At 43.4% G+C, this 19346-nt stretch overlaps 1 protein-coding gene and 1 long non-coding RNA gene across 2 annotated transcripts; both read right to left on the bottom strand.

Moving 5' to 3' along the window:
• Positions 1–905: 905 nt before the first annotated feature.
• On the bottom strand, positions 906–3682 carry fzd8a (frizzled class receptor 8a). The gene has a single exon (XM_085938924.1). The coding sequence runs from the start codon at positions 3222–3224 to the stop codon at positions 1473–1475; it is 1752 nt and encodes a 583-aa protein (XP_085795050.1). The 5' UTR covers positions 3225–3682; the 3' UTR covers positions 906–1472.
• A 3363-nt stretch (positions 3683–7045) lies between these two features.
• LOC147041691 (uncharacterized) lies at positions 7046–18972 on the bottom strand. The gene is made up of 4 exons (XR_015069206.1): positions 18629–18972; positions 13176–13367; positions 8156–8206; positions 7046–8049 (listed from the first exon to the last, which is right to left on the bottom strand). It is a non-coding gene; the product is annotated as an uncharacterized LOC147041691 (long non-coding RNA).
• Between the last annotated feature and the right edge of the window lie 374 nt (positions 18973–19346).

The raw sequence follows: 19346 nt of genomic DNA, 5'->3' as shown, positions 1-19346 counted from the left end.
GTGGATGGAAAATGTGAGTACGGTGGAATGCTGCAATTTAAGATTTCTATTTGGATTATATTGTGCATGATATTATGAAAGTTGGATATTTTTTCCTGCCACAACATCGTCACCATTGACAAGCGTTTTTAAACCCCGTTACTGTATAGAATCCTATAAAAGCTCGGAGGCTTAATTAAGACCAAAACAAGATACATTTGTTGCAAAAAGACCTCAATTAGACACTGCTAAGATGTGAGATCATGTGAACAGACCACCTGTGGCTCTTTCTTTGCAATTTCACAATCATTCACGTCAAGGCCCCTGCACTCGCTGACACAGCTTGAGCCCGATGGAGAGATGTTTCAATTCAGACCCGCAGAAAAGGAGGAGAGGGGGGGAAAAAAAAAACCCAACCCACACACAAGATCCAAGGCCACTGGCAGGTTTCAGTCCTGACGATCGCCCAAGAAGCAAGGGATGCTTTTTCAAATGTAGAATGCCCATCAAAGCTTCCAAATGGGGACGTTTAGGGGAACCTTGGCACATCAGACGGACACTCCTAACACACACCACCTTTATTCGGCGCCGTTAGAAAAGAAAGATCAAAGTTTGTGCAGATGAAAAGGGTCCGTTCCCTGCATTTAGACGGCATTCAGCCGCCCCCCCCCCCTTTTTACTAAATTAAGAAAGCAGGCTTCTGCAGGCATGTGAAGGGGACTTTAACAATTATGGAGATGCTCCAACTCAACCCCTGCCTCTAATTACCACTTTTCGGACAGTTAAAAGGACTTCCACCCTGAAAAGCTGCCGTCCTTCAAAAACGATGACCACAAAACACGCATGCTCAGTGAGACACACAAAAAAACAACAACAACAACCCAAAGGTAATTTGTTTTAAATTTATCAAATGTTTTATTGTCAAAATAGAAGTCATATTTTTTTTTTGCTCTCCCACAAAAAAGACATCTACACTTTTTACAAATATACAATAGTTATAAACTTTTCTTTTTTTATACACAAATTTACATCAACTTTACAGTATATAAATACATTTTTGAAATTTTTGTTTCATTTTTGAAACAAAATGAAATCCCGTTTTTAAAAAAAAAAAGAAAAACCCCAGGGCACTATTAAGGCTTAATTTAAACCATATTTAACATGATTGACATTTCAGCATTATCTGGCACGAGATACAAAATGTTTAATAATAAAAAAAAAATCGCTTTGTATTGTTTGTTACTTAAGAACTGGCTACAACAAGTAATGCCCCCCAAAATAGGAGATGAGCCTCTAATCCATATAAACAGGGAGGAATTAAACCTGTGTGAATGCCTGGACATTGTTTCAAAGTTCTCCCCACAGTTTATGGAGAAAGGAGGGCAGCACCTCAGCAGCAGTTCATTACAATGCAAATGTCTTAAGACAGGGTGTGATGGGTTATCTCCCAAACAATTAGCAGTCCACATAAGCTGCTTTTGTTTTTCTTGTATTCAAACCTGCGACAATGGCATCTGCTTGGGGCAAGACACAGAGCTGGCCGTGCCTGACCTCCACGTCAGGCCCGTGCTCACGTCGCTGTACATGGAGCCGCTCGTGGCTTTGCTGCCCCAACAGCACCTGGTGCAGAAAGTCCTCCAAGAGTCCAAAGTTTTGCCGGACCAGATCCACACTCCGGATGTGATGCCCACTAGAAGGCACATGAAGTACTTGAGCATAAAGACGGCATAGTCCGGCCTGCTTCGGTCCCTCTCGTGTAAACAGTTGGAGCAGTTGTGCGTTATTTCCCAGTTCTGCCGATTGTGCTGCTCGTAGAAGTAACACGCTACTATGATAGTAGCCGGAACCGTGTAGAGCACCGTGAAGACCCCGATTCGAATCATGAGCCTTTCCAGTTTGTCAGTCTTGGTTCCGCCTTGCTTGATGACGTTGCGGATCCTGAACAGAGACACAAATCCGGCCAAAAGGAACATGGTGCCTATGAATAAATAAATCACCAGAGGGGCTAGGACAAAGCCACGCAGGTTGTCCAGGTTCTGGTTGCCCACGTAGCAGATCCCGGCCACCGAGTCCCCGTCCACAGAACTCAAAGCCAGAACCGCTATGGACTTCATGCTGGGGATGAGCCACGCCGCCAAATGGAAGTACTGGGAATAACTGGCGATGGCTTCGTTGCCCCACTTCATCCCAGCTGCCAGGAACCAAGTGAGAGACAAGATGACCCACCAGATGGAGCTGGCCATGCCAAAGAAGTAAATAAGAAGGAAAACCACCGTGCACAGTGCCGGTCCCGTAGTCTCGTAGTGGATGTGCTCCACGTCCAAGTCCCTGCTGCAGGCAACTTTCTCGTGCCCGGCGATGAGCCTGACGATGTAACCGATGGACACGAACATGTAGCAGGCGGAGAGGAAGATGATGGGCCTCTCTGGATACTTGAAGCGCTCCATGTCTATGAGGAAGGTGGCAACTGTGGCAAAAGTTGACACAAAACACAGCACGGACCAAAGTCCGATCCAGAAAGCTGTAAAAGCTCTCTCGTCGTGGGTGAAATAGGGACTGTGGCAAGGCACGGCGCAGTTGGTAATCTGGCCAGTTTTCACGCGGTTGTACAGCGGATGGCGCTCCGTGTTGACCGGAACCATCGGCTCTAAGCACTTGCAGCCTGGATCGCAGGCACCAGCGGCCGGCTTGTACTTCCGAGGCGGACTGGGTCTACCTGGCTTCATCTTAGGTGGGTTGAACCCCTTGGCGGGATGATTAGTGGGCTTGGGGAGGACGGGCGACACGGTGGTCGAGTCTGTTCTGTTATAGTCCATACAAAGCGTGTCTGGGTTGCCGAGCACCGGGAGCAGGTCACATTTCATGCGGTCCGGCCATGGAAAGCCATACTGCCTCATGAGGGGGGCGCAACCAGCCCGAGCTCTTTCACACACGCTCCTGCATGGAGGCAGCGGCTTTTTGTAGTCCTCCAGACAGATCGGTGTGTACATGCTGCACAAAAAGAACTTGAGATCGGGTGAGCATTGGATCTCCACCAGAGGCCAAAATTGGTGGACTTCTAGTCCAGCTTCATCCTGCGTATCGTGGTTGAATTGGTTGGGCATGTAGGTGTAATTGTAGCCGATACCTTTACACAGCGGCACGGCTATTTCTTGACATGTGATTTCCTTAGCGGTGGTGCAAGTGGATCGAGGCAGGAGGGCGAGAGAGAGGAGCAGGTAAATCCCAAACAGGTCGGGCTCCATCTCTCCAAGCAGTGGTGCGTCTTGGCTTCTTTTTTTTTTTCTGATCCAAATACTGCCGTAAATCCTCCACCTCTCCCCCCCACCCCCACCCCCGGCTTTTTAGATTTCACGCGGCGAGCCCATCTCGCGTCTCCGTGGAGCTTGCATGGAGTTGCGAGTGGCGTGCACGGCTATGTTTACTTTAAATCTAGCAAGCCTTCAGTGCGGCGAGCAGAAGCAGTCAAGATGGCTGAGAGAAGAGGAGAATCCACCGTCTTCTGTCAGTGCTTTCGCCAGTCCGTTTAAAAAAAAAAAAAAAAAAAAAGACACAGAAATCCTGTCAGAAAAAAAAACGTGCGGCTTCGCCTGGTGCGGAAACACATTCAGCGCGTTTGTTACTCCTTTATTATTGGTTCTCATGTAAATCAGTGGCTTGCAGACGAAGAGGTGGATATATACACAGGAGGCTGGCAGGACACGCCTCTAAACGAGATAGACCAATCACAAAGCAGAAGAGGCGGAGCCGAGGTGAAGTCATTCAAGGTTGTACTGAAATTACTGTTGACACTGACCACCGATAACATGATGCTCATAATCTCATTAATTCGATAACATTTTGTTTTACAAAGACAATAATGATCAGTTATTAATTGAGACTAATTGCTGAAGCAATTCGTTAAACCAATTGACAAAACAAGCAGGTCGTTTTATGAAAATTAGATTCATCAAAGTGCCACTTTACAATCCCGAAGATTAATTGATTCAAAGTTTTGGGATTTCTGCAAGATTTTGTACGTTTGTTGGGATGGTTTGTTAAAATAGCATCACCAATTTAATGTATCCACTTTAAATGCAACGTACGTTTTTAAAAGCTGCAGAATAAGATTACAGGATTGTTTCTCTTCTGTGCGTGAGTGCGAGCAAGAGGCCAGTTTGTTAAATTGGTTAATTTGCGCATGGTAGGACTACCCAGGGTGCTGTCTGTCCTTGAGAAAAGCTGTTTTATTTTTCAAATGAGGTGCTAATGTTTCGTTTAACGCTTGCATAGAGCTCCACGGGAGGCGTAATTGCGCGCGGCAGAGAGCAAGCAGCAGAGCAAACTGAAGACAGAGGAACCCAAAGCTTAGTGCATGAGGCAGATGATCTCTCTGTTGTACTAATATCTATTTGCTGTTATTTCTGCCGTCACTTAATTGTCTGATTTCATTATCTGCTGTTATCTAATTATCTCTGCTCTACTAGACTAATGACTTTTCCTGAAAACAGTGCAAAATGACATATGCAGATAGTCAAAAGTTCGTTTTGTAATATCACATAAAACAATATTGACATTGTGTGCAGAGTTCAAATTGCTGATATTATGTTTGGTTTGCAGCTCGAGCTTTATGATGTGAGGGAGCTATTTTTACAGCCTTGACCCACTGAATGAAAGCAATAGCCCAGAGTTGAGCTCAGTTGGACGGCACAGCTTGATTAAATGAGTCGAGAGCACCGTTATTGGCTGGGAGACAAGAGTTCAGCCGAGCTCTATGGAGGTTTACACCGGTCTGTATGAGTGCTTGTTTGTGCACGCAGTGAATGGTGTGAAATCTCTCATTATGTGTTAAGGGAGGAAAAAGTAAGAGCAGGGCCAGCGCAATGACGATACGGTATCTGCTCATCTTGCGCCGGCCTCACGCTGTGAGAGAATATGAGCCGGCACCAAAAGCTTTGAGAAGGATGTGTGACCAATGAATAAAAACCTCAATGAACATCAGGAAGCCAAGTTAATGCGTTTCGTTTAAACGCCGGCGTAATCAAGTGTTCCGAGAGGAAACCCATCAAGTGTGACCGCTTCCCTGTTCCGAGACTATACGAGATGGCGAGACGGAGATATGCTAATGCGAGTTTATCTTGTAAAGGGAAAAGCTTGGAGGAGATTTAGCCAATCTGCCGGACACAATTCCAAGAGCCTCGATGGCATTTAGCGGGCTCGCACTAACCCCGGGCTGCTTGTTAAGACTTCATTAGCCGTGTTTGCTCAGGCCTCTTTTTCTGCAAAGAGGTGGAGGAAGGCTCCCCAGGCTCCAGCCTATAGACACTCCATATGGGGCTTGTTTGCTCACGGCTGGCCCCGGTTAATCACTTTCAGGTGGAGCTGAAGTAGATGGAGCAAGGCTGAGGGGATTTGGGGGAGAGCTTGGACCGCCAAACCCTCAGCTCCCCCAACCCCCCCCCCCCGATCGAGGTGCTGCCGAGGTGACAGAGCGTGGAGCGTGTACCCTGTGAATTAGCTCACCTAGGGCCCATTACCTTAACAAACACAGCCGGCCCCTCCAATCAGCCTACTGCTGGGAGGACAGGCGAGGCGAGGCTGCCCCCTGTAAATCCTTTTTTACAGCTGCGCTCCTTCTGTGTGTGTTTTTTAGGAGGAAATCAATTGAGTGAGTGCAACAAATAGAACAATATATCCATCAAGTGTCCAGCAACACTTTTACTATGGTAAGAAGAGTATATTAAAATAAAAGTGATAATGGTCGGTTTTGATTGGGGAATCTACAAATGTGGTTGAATGTTTTCCGACACAAATAAATAGGTCAAATCCGTGAAATGGATCCTTACTGAAATCTTGAGACAAGTGATTTACTTTGTACTCACTTGAAAATTAATTAAAACACAACATTGTTTGTAAGGGGGAGTAGGAAAGGGGGGGGGGATATCTGGCCCACGCTGCCTCAGCCAAAATTCTGACTGCTTTTTGGCTGCAGTCCCCGAAGCCAAGCAAGTTTGAGTGTGCCGGTTTGTGTGTGTGATTGTTTGGCATTTGCAGCCATCTGATGCCACAAGAATCTGGCCAGCTAGCAGCTAGCAGCAGCAGTCTGCTTTTAGGCTGCCTTGACGCCTGCTACTTGACACTCTTGACAGATTTATCTCCCCTCTTGTAAAACAGCGTGCAACTTGTTCTCTCCACTCAGGAAGATTTGCTGAGATTCCGTTTGCTCAGACACATTTGTATGACATTGTTTTCATACTGACAAGCATGACAAGAGAAAAAAAATCCTCCTTTTAATTTATACTTGACTTATATTTTTATACTTTGTATGCAAATATGGTCAAATTCTTGGTTGTTGATTTTTCTGGTCCTGCCACTTGTTTGCTTCGCCACTTGTTGTTGACTTGTAACTGCCCAGAAACCATTAAAAAAAAAAAGTCTTTTTTTTTTTAACTGAAGGGCAGACAGCCAGTCTAACACAAGCTAAGGTCATCTTGGACCAAACAGTGACCAAGCACTTTTTAATGAAGGTATTGCGTACTTTTTTCAAACACAATCTAACCACTAAGAGCTTTGCAGACGAGGAGGAAGAGGATTTCAAATGTGTCGAGGAGCCGGTCCAGAAAATCTCATCTCACTTCCTAATTCCTGTCAGGACATGCGCCGCAACATTCTTGACCGACTTTATAATCTTTTGAGACTTGCTGCTGCCGCGTGGCAAGGACGTAAGAAAATAATGTAGAAACTACAAAATCTGGGAATAACTCAAACCATAATCTGTTACATTCTTAAAATATATGCAATCAATTTGATGGAGGAAGTGAAATGTTGGAGCTGTGACTCATCTTCATTTGAGTAAAACTGGCGATAGTTTCAAATTAGCTCATTTTGAATTCATTACACGTCTTATTTTGGTCATATCTCTTTGCCAGCACCCAGTAAATGACTCCAGTGTCTCCAAGCATGCTTACTTTTAATTTTCATCTTTCTCCCTCATCCCCTCTTCTGCTCTCTCTCTCTCGAAGACCGCCCGTCTGGTCTGCGTGTGGCGCACGGAGAAACAGATGGCGCGGGCGAGGATGGCCGCCAGACGGAAGGAGGGAAAGTGAGAGTGGCAGAAAATGGCAAGGTAGGGAATCGGGAACACTCAAGCAGAGGGTGGGATGAACGGAGCAGATGTGGAACGCAAATGGCCTTGTGGAGTTTGCAACTCGGGCTCGCCGCGTCTCGTTTAAAGTCCGGAATTGTTCTTGCTATGCACATCAGAGGCCGAGCGATGCCCCTGATGAGCTACCCTGGGCATCTTATAGTGCTCATTAGCAGTCTGATTAAAACATGATTATGTATGTAAACAATGTTATTTCCCCGCTTTGCTTCAACCTTCACTCCGAGTGAATCTCTCGCCGACGGTGTACAAGCTAGAGATAAATCCCCAAGGCCAAATAGTGGGACGTGATTGACCTTATCTGGCGTGCGGTTTCTGCCCCCCCCCCTCATCCTTCCACAAACAGAAAGGCCTCGCTATCTCGACAAGCTCTACCCCGCCTTTCAAACAAACACTGACAGCCGTGTCATTTCTATATGAATAATTAATTTGAATTTATAATGATTATAGGAGTTGCCAAATAATGCAAATAACAAACAGTATCATGGTCATTTTCTGTTGTAAACAATGAAGGCCGATAATGTCCACTATCATAGTAGTGGTATTTATTCTTCAACTGTCGAGATTTTTATCGATCTATTGATGGCTGTAAAAAGTATCTTGTCGAAAAAGTAGTAAGGTCAGGCCTCACGTAATGTAATTCTCGGGTTTGGCGGATCCCGGGTGCTGACTTGAATGACATTCAAAGTTGACTGAAGCATCATAGGTTGAGAAGAGGGGGCACTGGAGTGGAAGGCAAGAACCTCCCCTGAGCGATGTGGTATGATGTGTGATTGACAAGCTACACGCTAAGCTCACCTGAGCCTCTAACCTCTCTTTTTACATCTCCCTGTCGCGATCCTCTTCTGTTCTTCCCCCGGATATCTCTGGGAGAGGGAAACCTGAGGAGGGCCACAGTGGGGTGGAATGGCTTCGGGCTGCGACCCGCTCTAAGGGGGGTCACGGGGAAACAAAGGCCATTCAGGTGAAGTGCTCTGAGCTGAGCTGAGACAGACAGGCTCCCGAGCGCAGATCGCATGAGACTAATGTACTCACGTTTGCGCTGTCAACGCCAACAGACTTGGTCGCGGTGTGAGTGCGTGGTGGCTGAGGTGTGCGGGGGGGGGATTTCAGTGAAAGAAAAGCAGAAAAAGACTGACAGGTGAGTAAACACAATGCACTGAAAGCCCCAATGAACATTCCTGAAATGTCTAGGCCAGCGTTGCAAAAAAAGTAGCAAATCCTCTTTATGGAGGCTAATCTTGGCCGAAGCGAAGGTCTCGAGGAGCTCTCGCCTCACTGGTTTGCATTTACAATCTACCAAAGTGGCGGAGGAATCATTCCGTGTGTGTTTGCTGCACGTTTCCTCATAAAAGTGCCAAAGACGGAATGCTGATGAGTGAGCGAGACGTCCATGTTAATTACAGGAGTGGGCGGAACATTTCCACTTCTCTGTCTTATCTCATCTACGGACCGGTCCGTTCTTGTTCAGGAAGTAGATTGAATTTTTTCACAGTGGGAATTGGATTTATACTGCAGGTCCACTGGTTGAATTAAAATAAACAAAAAACTTCTGAGGTATAAATGGAAGCTCTCTTGTCGGTGGGTTTTCATTAATGACCACATTGCCGTTGAGGTTTGGCAATTATTCCTCCTTCGGCCTCTGCTGAAGAAAAAAACAAAAAAAGACATTGTTTCAAATTTCATTGTGTGTGTAAAGTGGATAAAATGCAAGAGAAAAAATCCCTCAGCTCCCTAGTGGAACGGACTCAGGCGCTTACCGCCCCACCTTTTTCAGTCACCACGTTCTGCTCCCACCTTGTAGATTTCCGACAAAGCCGCGGCGCCAAAATATGATACGTGACTAAACTGTAGCTTTTAATCTTCTGTCTGACCCCCCTCAACTGCATGGCAACATCACCCCCACTCCACTTTCCTCCCTCCCTCCCTCCCTCCCTCCCTCCCCCTCATCCATCTTTCTGTCTCCTCATTTCTCTAAGCAGGGTTCACTCATGTGTCTGTCATTCTTCCACCTTTTGTATCTGTAGCTTTTTTTCCCCCCACTATTGAATGCTTCTTTCTCGCCATCCCCTCACCTCCCTTCCTTTCTTTCTCCCCTCGCCTTCCTCACGCACTCAATCGGCCGTCATTCACTCTAGGGCCTAATTATGAGATGGCTTCGAATAAATACATGTATTCCCCCCCCCCCCCCAACCTCCCCATGTGTGTGTGTTCTCTTTTTTTTTTGCTCCAGAGCGAGCTGCATTCTAGACTCAAGGAGGTTTTTTGGGGTAGCTCGTCAAAATGGAGTGGACCGGGTTGGGAGATTTCCTGGGCGCAGTAATTGTGCCTCATTAATACTCACTGTAATGCTGGGTTGCTAAACAGGCCGTGCAATTAGGGGGCTGAGCCTTCAATAGGTTGGCTAATCAGGGGACAAAAGCTGCAGCTCAGAGGCCATTAGGCCTGGAGGAAGTGCTCTCATTGTAAAAAAAAAAAAAAAAAGTGTGGGGGGGATGTGATGCCTTCATCAACCACCAATCTGGGTGGGGCAGGCTGAGTGGGTGGTGGTCCACTACACCTGAAATCATTGCACCCTGCTTGCCGACTAAAATGTCCTGCATTGGTGACGCTAAACACACTACTGCCCACTATTGGTTCAACTGAGAAGGATGACTTCAATGTGAAAACAGGAATGGAATGTTATGATCATTATCCACGATAACTTAGCGTGCCAAATCTGACTGTATCGGTTGATGGAAATTTGTCTTTGGAACATCCTGTCTGGTCCCTTTAGGAGCAGTCGAATGTAATTCAAACTACTTCCCCTCTTCTCGACGTACTTCCAATTATCGGCTCAGGAGTTGGAAGGCAATTTTAACCATCTGGGAAGGGTGAAAGGACAAAAGAATAGAATATAGCAACATTATCTACAGTAGAGCCACTTTTCTCCCACCTACAATCTCACTTTATCTTTTATCCTCAATCTCATCATCAAGAAAGCCGAGACAGAGTGAACAAATGACCTCTCCTGGCCATTAAAATTAGGCATTGAATCAATGACATGCAATTAGCCTTTCTTTTATGAGAGGGGGAGACACTGAAATCTTTTTGCCTGACAGCAAGATGGAGAAATAATTTGACTGCTGTAGTCATCGGAACCAGACAAAAAAAGAAAAAGAAAAATCCTTTTTTATCATCAAAAAAAGAAAAGTGTGTTGGATATTTTAAAACTGAACCACAAAGCAGCGAAGAAAGCTATAAAATACATATTTGGGGCAAAAAAAAAAATGTTGACACACATTCCACATCCAATTTCAGTGACAATTCCCTCATCTACTTTACGAAAAGCACCAAAAACACTTAGACTGCTTGTTAGTCAAATACACATTTCACTGCAGCACAGCAGCAGTTTGACAAGCTGTTTACGCTAAGCTGAGTAAATCAAATTCGGAGTTTGCCTTCCCTCCGCGGTAATCTCATTTTGTTTACTGCTAACACTAAGTACATTAGCAGCTGCAAGGTCTGTCTGTATTTACTCTATTTACCTTCACTGAACGGGCTTAAAACCACACAGGGACCGATGTTGCGGAATGAAGCTCACCAGCTGTGTATTCATGAACAGCTCATTTTCTAATCTGACATAAAGGCAAGAAACCAGAGGCTGCAAAGCTCTAATCGCAATAAAAAAAAAAGAAAAATGACAGAGGATGTAGCCGTTGCTTAACTCAATGAAAATACTCACTGGTTTTACACTGTAATTTATTCTCTGGCTTCTCGGTTGTTTTTGTTTTGTGTTATAGACACATGAAGGTGGTGTTGTATGAATGGATTCTAAATCTCCATGGTGACACGGTAAAGAGATAGTGAAAGGTTAAAAAAGTTGAGTGACCCACTGGCCTGGCATGCATAGTTCAGCGTTTTCCGTCACTTTTGCAGTTCAGTGTGAACTGGATTTTTTTTTCGCCACAACATTGACATCTGTATGTGAAACTTTTGGAATATGCATTAAAAAAAAACTAAATTGCAGTAAGTAATCTTCTGGACTTTGGTTAAAATTAAAAAACAGTACCCGATTTAGTTCTCTGCCTGCCAAAATATGAGGCAATTTAAAGTAGTTTTCCTTTAGTCAGAACATAAACAAGTATGAAAACAAAAGTGATGTTGTCACACTTAAGGTTCAGAGTAACGTTTTAATTCCGCTTGATATTTTCCTGCAGTCTTTCTGCAGTTTCCAAGAGCGCATGGCAATGAATACACTTGTCAGTTAGTTAAATATTCATGAACATTGTGTTAGATTTTAACCAGCCACTTTTGTTAAATATTCAATCCAAGGAAGACAAACATAACATACCTTTAACTGTATCTTAGCCTCACTTTCTTACTTTAGCTCTTGATTCTTTTTTCCTATACATCTATATAAATTCCCATGAGGCCCTTTTTATATTTTACATTCTACTGTATGATAGCGTTGACGAACTTCGAAACTAAAGATGCTGACAAGGAGCGAGTTAGGTAAGTGCTTCATTATAAAAAAAGTTTAAGATTAACTTTTATAATGCAACAAAGGAAGCAGATGGGTGTATATGTGTGTGTGAGCTCACGAAGCGAGAAAGTGAGGTTGTATTCGCCAACTGACTGTCCAATGAATAATCTGGAACGTGACGCTAGTAAACACGAGCTATCTTTGAAATACCTAACGCGCCATTTGCAATTCTAAACATCTGGCTTTGCAATGGACACAAACTGCACGTTTATGCGAGTTTATACACAAGCCAATTTTTTTTAAAAATAGAGCTAAAGTATAGCCCTTAGATGGTACTGTGAAAAGATGAAAGAAAGACTGGGGCTATTTTTTTTTTTTTTTTGCAGACCTTGCGTTAAATGCTCATCAGACAGTAAGTCACCTAACAATGTTAATTGACGGAAATTGAAAAAAAAACTCACTTTGATTCTAAAGTGCTTTGGTGGGTGGACGTCTGTCTTTTCTAAGTATAGTGCTGACAGAAATATATTACCTGTGGCAACCCCCCCCATATAATCATATAGGGGGCAAATTGGAATGTTATTTGAAAAAAAAATCTAACGCTTCTTTGTCTTGGGTTTAGTCAAGCAAACTCAACAGGTCATAAAACATAAATAACACTCTTGATAATTGATATAAATTTATGCTATGCTTCATTGGAATTCGTGGTGTATACACACAAGCGGGTCCATCTCACTTCAGCAGGCACATAGCAGATAGACAAGCTGTCACGTTCGTTATCGGTGGAACTTCATCTCGTTAATTTGGTGGATGGGGGCATGATTATTTGCCCTGTGGAAAACTACACACACTCTCAAAGTACCCACCACCATCACAGCCCCCCACTTCTCCTCCCCTTCTCTGCAACCCACCTGGCCACAGAGAAACACGGCAGGCAGGACTGGCTCACACATAGCCTGGAGTCATATCAGACCCAACAGCCTGGCTGGAGTCAATATGGCCGCAGGCGGGAAAAAAAAAAAAAAAAGATAGTGGATTTGGTCCCCCTTAGTCCGAAAAGCGTCGTTGGGCAAAAATTGAGAGCCGCATTCATTATTTTTCTACGTGAACCCCCTCCTGTGCCTATCCGAGCCCAATACACACTGCACATTTCCAAACTTTTGGCCTCCATCACCCTTTCATCACTCCTACTTCACCAACTCTGACTCAACTTTTTTTCCCCCGCATGTTTATTTCTTTCTTATTTTCCAAGGTCACCTGTGTGTGACTGTGTGTCTCTGCTTTGTGACAAGATGCTCTGCTGACCTTTCAGGCCACAATGGGAATTTGAAGTCATCTATTTTGATTTGCATTTCTGTCTTTAATAAACACAATAAAAGTCATTGGACTGCTCATGACTGAACGTATATTTGGGGCTTTTCCATTCGTAGAAAAGCGAGTGAGAGCGGACTTTTGTTGAAGTGTTGCCTAGCAACAAGTCTCTATGTAGTCAATGAAGAGACACAATTAAGTCGATGGGAGAATCTGCCGGAAAAGTGCGTCCTGTTAAGATTATTTCGTTTAATATTTTTCTCTCTACTCTTGTCTCACCTGTTCTCGTTAGGGCCGCTTGTTGTCAGCCAATCAGCTCCCTCCATCCACATAGGTGTTGTCCAGGTGTGCCTTGTTGTCTTATCCATTTACTTGTATTTAACTTGCTGCTTTCCTTCAGTCAGGATTGGTTCACTGTCACATGTTCCTCTTTGTGAATTTAGATTTCTTTTCCATGAACTGTAGTTCAACCTATACACAGGAATGGTCACCGGTCAAAGGATTTATTTAGAAACAGATAAATATTCACATACACAACAAGGTCAAGCAGTATTCCCAACATAAACTGTTAAAAATTTGAGTGAAAGGATAAACACTTTTGGGTACGGAAAACCTGCTCCGACTCCTCAAACGGAATACGCAAACACAAACCGCTTTATTGCAGTGAGCGAACGGCACTGTCAAATGTCTGTTTACCTCCCCCCCTGCGTGTACCCATGGCACAAACCTCTCGACAGAAGAAGACTTTGCCTTCTGAAAGATGTCTTCAAAACAGTGACGTTTTGCAGTTTGCTACTCAAAATGCAGAAACGACGCGCTGCAACCCCAAAGGACACATTTGAATCAAAGGAACGTGGTGAGTGTGTATTTTATTTTTATTTTTTTTTCCAGCAAGAAAAATCTTTACAGGAGGGCTTGCTGAGTGTTTGGTTTCAAATTTGTCATTGCCAACAAGTCAAAGGGGCTACTTTAAAGCAAGAGTGTCAAATTTATGGTTTCTTTCAGAGAGCCTGATGACATCATCTCATCATATTGTACACAACGGCCTCTGCCTTTTATTGTAAATATGATTTTAGGAACAAACTGAATATGAAAGCATCATGAAACATTCAGGTGTGCTAATATTTAAGGGGACAGCTATTCAATGCAATGAAAATAAATTGGTAAGATACCTGAAGTTAAAACAAAAGTGAATTTGCTTTAGTGAGCCACAAAAATGTAGATGTTGGGCCTTTAGTTTTGAAGGGACTTTTTTTTTTTTTTTTTTTAGCAGTTCATTACAAGCAGGAAATATTTTTAAAATGCTTCTCGCTGTGTTGGCGGAACCAAATCAGCAATTGTTGTCATTCATGACAGACAATTTAAATAATAACAAAAGTGACCGCATGCCCATTTTTTTTTTCCTCTGATGCCAAGCTCATTTTTCTGGTCACCCCTGTTGTGTAAACTAAGCGCAGCCTGACATCTCCAAAAATATTTCATTATGATTAAAGATATTTTTCAAGTTTCTGCCGGTAAATTGACATATTAAATTCCACGGCTTTCAACTTTTCAATATTATGCTGTGCTTATCAGTCTTTATATGGCCAAGTCGCACTGACCGACAAAACAAAACATGAACGTCAATTGTTCTATCATGTAATTGATGCACAAATATTTAGTCAGGGGATTTCTATGGTGACAATCCTCAGGCACATTTTTATTTTCTATTATGACAAAATAAAATGGACAAATAGTATGGTGTTTATTTTGATCTTGCTGTGCTTTGAAGGACTTCAATAATCCGGCAAGAAGAACGCAATTTATCCGATCACATCATCACAACCCTCTTTCCTCTGCCAGTCAGAATAAGAGCTTGTTTTGTTGCTTGCTGATTTTATTTCTCTGACAATTCTAAGCAGCCACCGTCCCCGAAATATATAATTACCAATTATTTTGGTTGTCCAAGCTCAACAACACGCAAGCAACACTTTTGAGAATCAGTTTAAGATAACATTTTTGGGTTATTATATCTAACGCTTTCATCAGGAGCCTTCAAAATCAAAAAAAGTTTGATATGAAAAAGGAAATACACCCGAGGATCTTAAAATCAATGCAAAACATTTGCATACATAAAAAAAGTAATTGGATATGTAAGAGCAGTTTAATCTTAGAAAGTCACACCTGTTCTTTTCCAGAGACCCAGATGCTTGTTCTTTTTCCACTTTAAATTGCAAGAACTAAGGATTGGGGGGGGGGGGGGACTGGCTCGGGGGTCTGACTGTGTAGAGGTGGTGGGGGTAAAAAAAAAAAAAAAGAAATCAAAGCAAAATCGGCAGTGTAGTTTCAGAGGCTGCGGCACCGTTGAACTGAGCAGGCCAAAGTCTTGTGAAAAGAAATGGAGACAGCCTGAATGCAAATTAAATCCCCCTCATTCCAGCAAATATTGTCTTAGCCATTAGTGCGGGCCCAACTAGAAAGGAGTGGTCCCAGTCATTGTCGCTCGGCCAGGGAGAAGTCAGGGGAAGAATTCTATTCAGCGGGCCGTCTTGGGGGCTCGGTGCACTTGGGCGCTTGTTTGGTACCATTCAAACGCCACAGACCGTGGCAACAAAGAGAGCTTTCAGCGTACCTCACTGTAAAAGCATGTGAAGAGAAAGAAGAAAAGAGGTGGATAGGAGGGGAGAGAAGGAGGTGGGGTGGGGTGGGCAGCAGGACTGGAAAAGTTTACTCGTATAGGTCCTGAGTGGACTTGGAACTTGGATGTCATTTGTCGTTTTTTTTTTATTTTAGTGGCTGACTTGCGAGCTAGCCTCTCCTTGCAGCTGTCGTTTGCTCCATTGGGTCAACTACTTGAGTCCTCACACCAAGCAAAGTTAATGATTCTAATCTTCCCTCTGGATCAGGAATCACATTTCCGATGTCTCTATTATCCGGCTGGCTGAGTTAGCGGACTCAAATTCCAAAGTCTGCCTGCTCTTAAATCAAACATGAACGTTCATGACTAGATTATTTGTGTTTGAATCCACATGACAAGGTTCAGCTTCCAATGCACAAATAGATGGAACACAATCAGACTTCCATCCTGCCACCGAGGGTTATTACACACCGGTAGCTGTCGAAGCACATACACATTGAGTGATTAAGGTTTGTGTTTGTGTGCATAGGTGGTGCCGGGCGTGTTCAGAAAGAAGAATAGCCCTTGGCATCCCACGTTTGTTTTGACGGGTGCGTTTACAGCTGCTGCATAGCATGGGCGAGGAAGGGCCCAGCCGAAGTAAAACAACCAAACTTTTACATTTCCCAATCTTTTCTTTTTATTTTCTCTCTCTTGTATCCAAAGGGATGGCTCCTGGCTAGTCAGCTGTGTAATCTACCCTTTCATTTGTTTTATTGATAGATGCTACTAACCTGGGAGGACTCGAATTTGTTTTTCAAACCACAGGGAAAAATACTGAATCTAATATTTACTTGGGAGAATGTTGCTAATGTAGGACTAAAGTACTTTCCTAGTCTTCATCCAGAGGATAAAAGTGACTGCAAAACTGAATGGAACAAATAGAAAGTCAAAATGCACTATATATTTTTTTTTTCTTCAGGCGACACGTTAACCCGATTCATGGGCGGAGCTACAGGGTGGCCCTTGTCACTCTCTGGCCACCCTCATACGTCGCGGAAAACAGGAATGCTTAACAGCTAAAGGGCGTTCATAACGTGACATGACCGCAGCCCATTTGAAAATTAGTCCATTTATAAGACCAATCCATCCCATTTCTAATTCTTGCCCGCACGCATCGATATATTGCCAACCGCACGTTGACAGGCAGTTGATGGACGATTGGAAAATTATTACCCGACCGTACTGGCCTAGATTTAGGAACAAAAAAAGGCATACAGCTAGTAGAACTTGGACATCGTTGGTTCTGCTCAGGTCCATTCAAAACAAAGATTGTTCATGAAAATCTCGTCACTCATTAAGATTGCCGCACTGTCTTTTAGTCTCATCTGTCACCACCACCGTCCTACCGTCTCTGCTGGCTCCCGATATCCTGGCGCACTTCACTTCCTATGTTTGTATAGGTGAAGAATTCTTGGCTGACAAAACTAAACCAAAAATCCAACAGGCTCAATTGCTTTTCCAGTCTGACACGATGCTCCGTGAGGTGATGTAAAAAAAAAAAAAAGTAGAGGTGAATCAACATTTGCCATCACTTGCCCTTAAGGGAGTAAACCCATTCACAAGCAATGATTTGGCATACCGACACGTTGAGATCAGCCTTCGTGTACAATAAGTTGACAAGCGCATGCAAGCATCCGTCATTTTCTTGTTCATAACATCAATTTCCACGAAACTATTTAGTTTGGTTCAGTTCATCAGGCTATGATGTTCTTAGAGTTTCCATTACTGTGATGGGTACTAAAATTACCCAGACTACCTGCCATTGGGGTATTTAGTTTGTGAAGACATACTGCAGGCTGTTACTCGATCAAAGTTCAAGATGGCTGCTGCAGCAACGACGATTGGTTGGAATAAATGACAATTTTACCGTCTCATTTGAATGCATGGGCTCTTCGAAAACGATTAAAAATGCTTCCTTGCCTGAAGTAGGATGAGCAATGGAGAGGCTGACATACTGAACCTTAATAGAGTAAGTTGTGGAAAAAAATCTTCCCGGAGTGGTTGTCGAGGATAAATCGTCTCACTTGCTCCATGGCAGGAACATACTGTAAAACCAGCTGGTTGCTAATATCCAGTATTTAAATTTCCATGGTCTTTTTACACTGAGTAAATGTTTGGGTTGGTCATGTCAGGATAGGCACATGGAGGGCGAGAAGATGTAGCGGTGTTGGAGAATATATTTAGTGAAAAACGAGCTGTTTTAGAAACCACATGAAGAAGCCACAGGCAGTGTTCAAACAACAAAACTAACCAAGGTTTAATCTTAGCTCTGTGGTGATGCAGGCCTTGGGACACACACGCTTCATGGTGGACATCTGTGGTGTTTACCAGAACCACAATTCGTTATCATCCGAAAAACAAAACACGATGAAGCCAATAACAACAGCCAGTATGGGCGTTATCCATTTTTTTTCTTCCTGGTTATCCTCATTAGTGTTAAATTGGAGGATAAAACTATAAAATCAACAATCCACATTAAAACTGTAAAAAAAAAAAAAAAACATCTTTGACATCTATAGCCGTCCATGGGAGGGAATGACTTAACAGTATGCTGCTATTGTCATGAAGGGAAAAAAAAACAAAGCTATTGTCTGACGTCATTACCTTTCCTCTCTCCTGTCATAAAGATTGATTATCTTACCTTATGGTCTTACTGGCCTTTTTTATGCATCAGCCTGACTGCTAGCGAAATACTGTACTTAAGCAAACTGGAACCGGAAAACAGCTAACCACACAGCAGACGTAAACACCGCTATAAAGTTGAATTGTTCTACCGTGTGAGGAGTATACTGTATAACAAGCTATCAATTGGACATTTTATATTTTTTACTTTCAAAGAGGTTCGCCTAAGATACAAAGACAGGCCACTTCACAACTGCTCATAGCATATTTGTAGAGCACCCACTTTCCGACATCCCCGCAGACAAAATCCCCTTCGAGGATGAATAAAATATAATAAATCGTCTTAATAATTGCCATCCGTGCAAGCATGGGATCACATATTGCTGTTGGGGTTAATCCGCAATGGTTAAAAGTCCTCAACCTCTACCGTTTGTAAGAATGGTCTTCTTACCGTATGTCTCACAGTTACAGGTAAAGCCCTGAGGACAGAGTGGGAGTAAGTAGTTCAGCAGCCATTGTTGTGGATACACTTTGCAAGGTCTTAGTGTCGACGACTGTCTGACTGCAGTCTGAGTTCTACGAAATGCAGAGGAATACTCGCAGGCTATAATTCGCCCCTAAACCGTACCTCACAATTGTACCTTAGTTGATCTTAAGTAGATGTTTTGCAAATGCTTAGCTTCATCCCTTCATCCCCAGACGGAGCCACTCTCAACTTTCAAACTATCCATTTAACTTCACATTTGATGTGAATCTGATAAATGCCCCAATTTAACACTCACACCACAAATCAAACCTGCCGGCGCAGACGTATGATTTTTTCAAAGTCGCATTGAAAGTCTTTCAACATCTTTGATTTACTGCACCGTGACATCATATAATACCCGATGAATGGCAGCTTTTGTGGGCAGGCAAAAAGGTTTGTCCCATCTGTAGCAACAGTGACACGTTCTGACTTGTTAACTTATAAAGCATGCTAGCCGTAGTTTAAGACTGTCGTTCATGCGGAAAGTCGTGGAAAGCGGATATGAGGAGCTACTGACCCAATGAGGCCATACCTACTTCTGCAATCTCTCCATTTCACGTTGAATCACCTTTAAAGAAAAACCCACCCTCCAATTAAGCCGCTCTGCTGGAATTTAACTTAGCTGTTGCGATATTCAAGATGA

Source organism: Syngnathus leptorhynchus, chromosome 19 (genome assembly GCF_054491065.1).
Source record: "Syngnathus leptorhynchus isolate UIUO chromosome 19, UIUO_Slep, whole genome shotgun sequence".
In the NCBI taxonomy this organism is placed as follows: domain Eukaryota; kingdom Metazoa; phylum Chordata; class Actinopteri; order Syngnathiformes; family Syngnathidae; genus Syngnathus; species Syngnathus leptorhynchus.
This window is presented reverse-complemented; position numbering and strand designations above follow the sequence as displayed.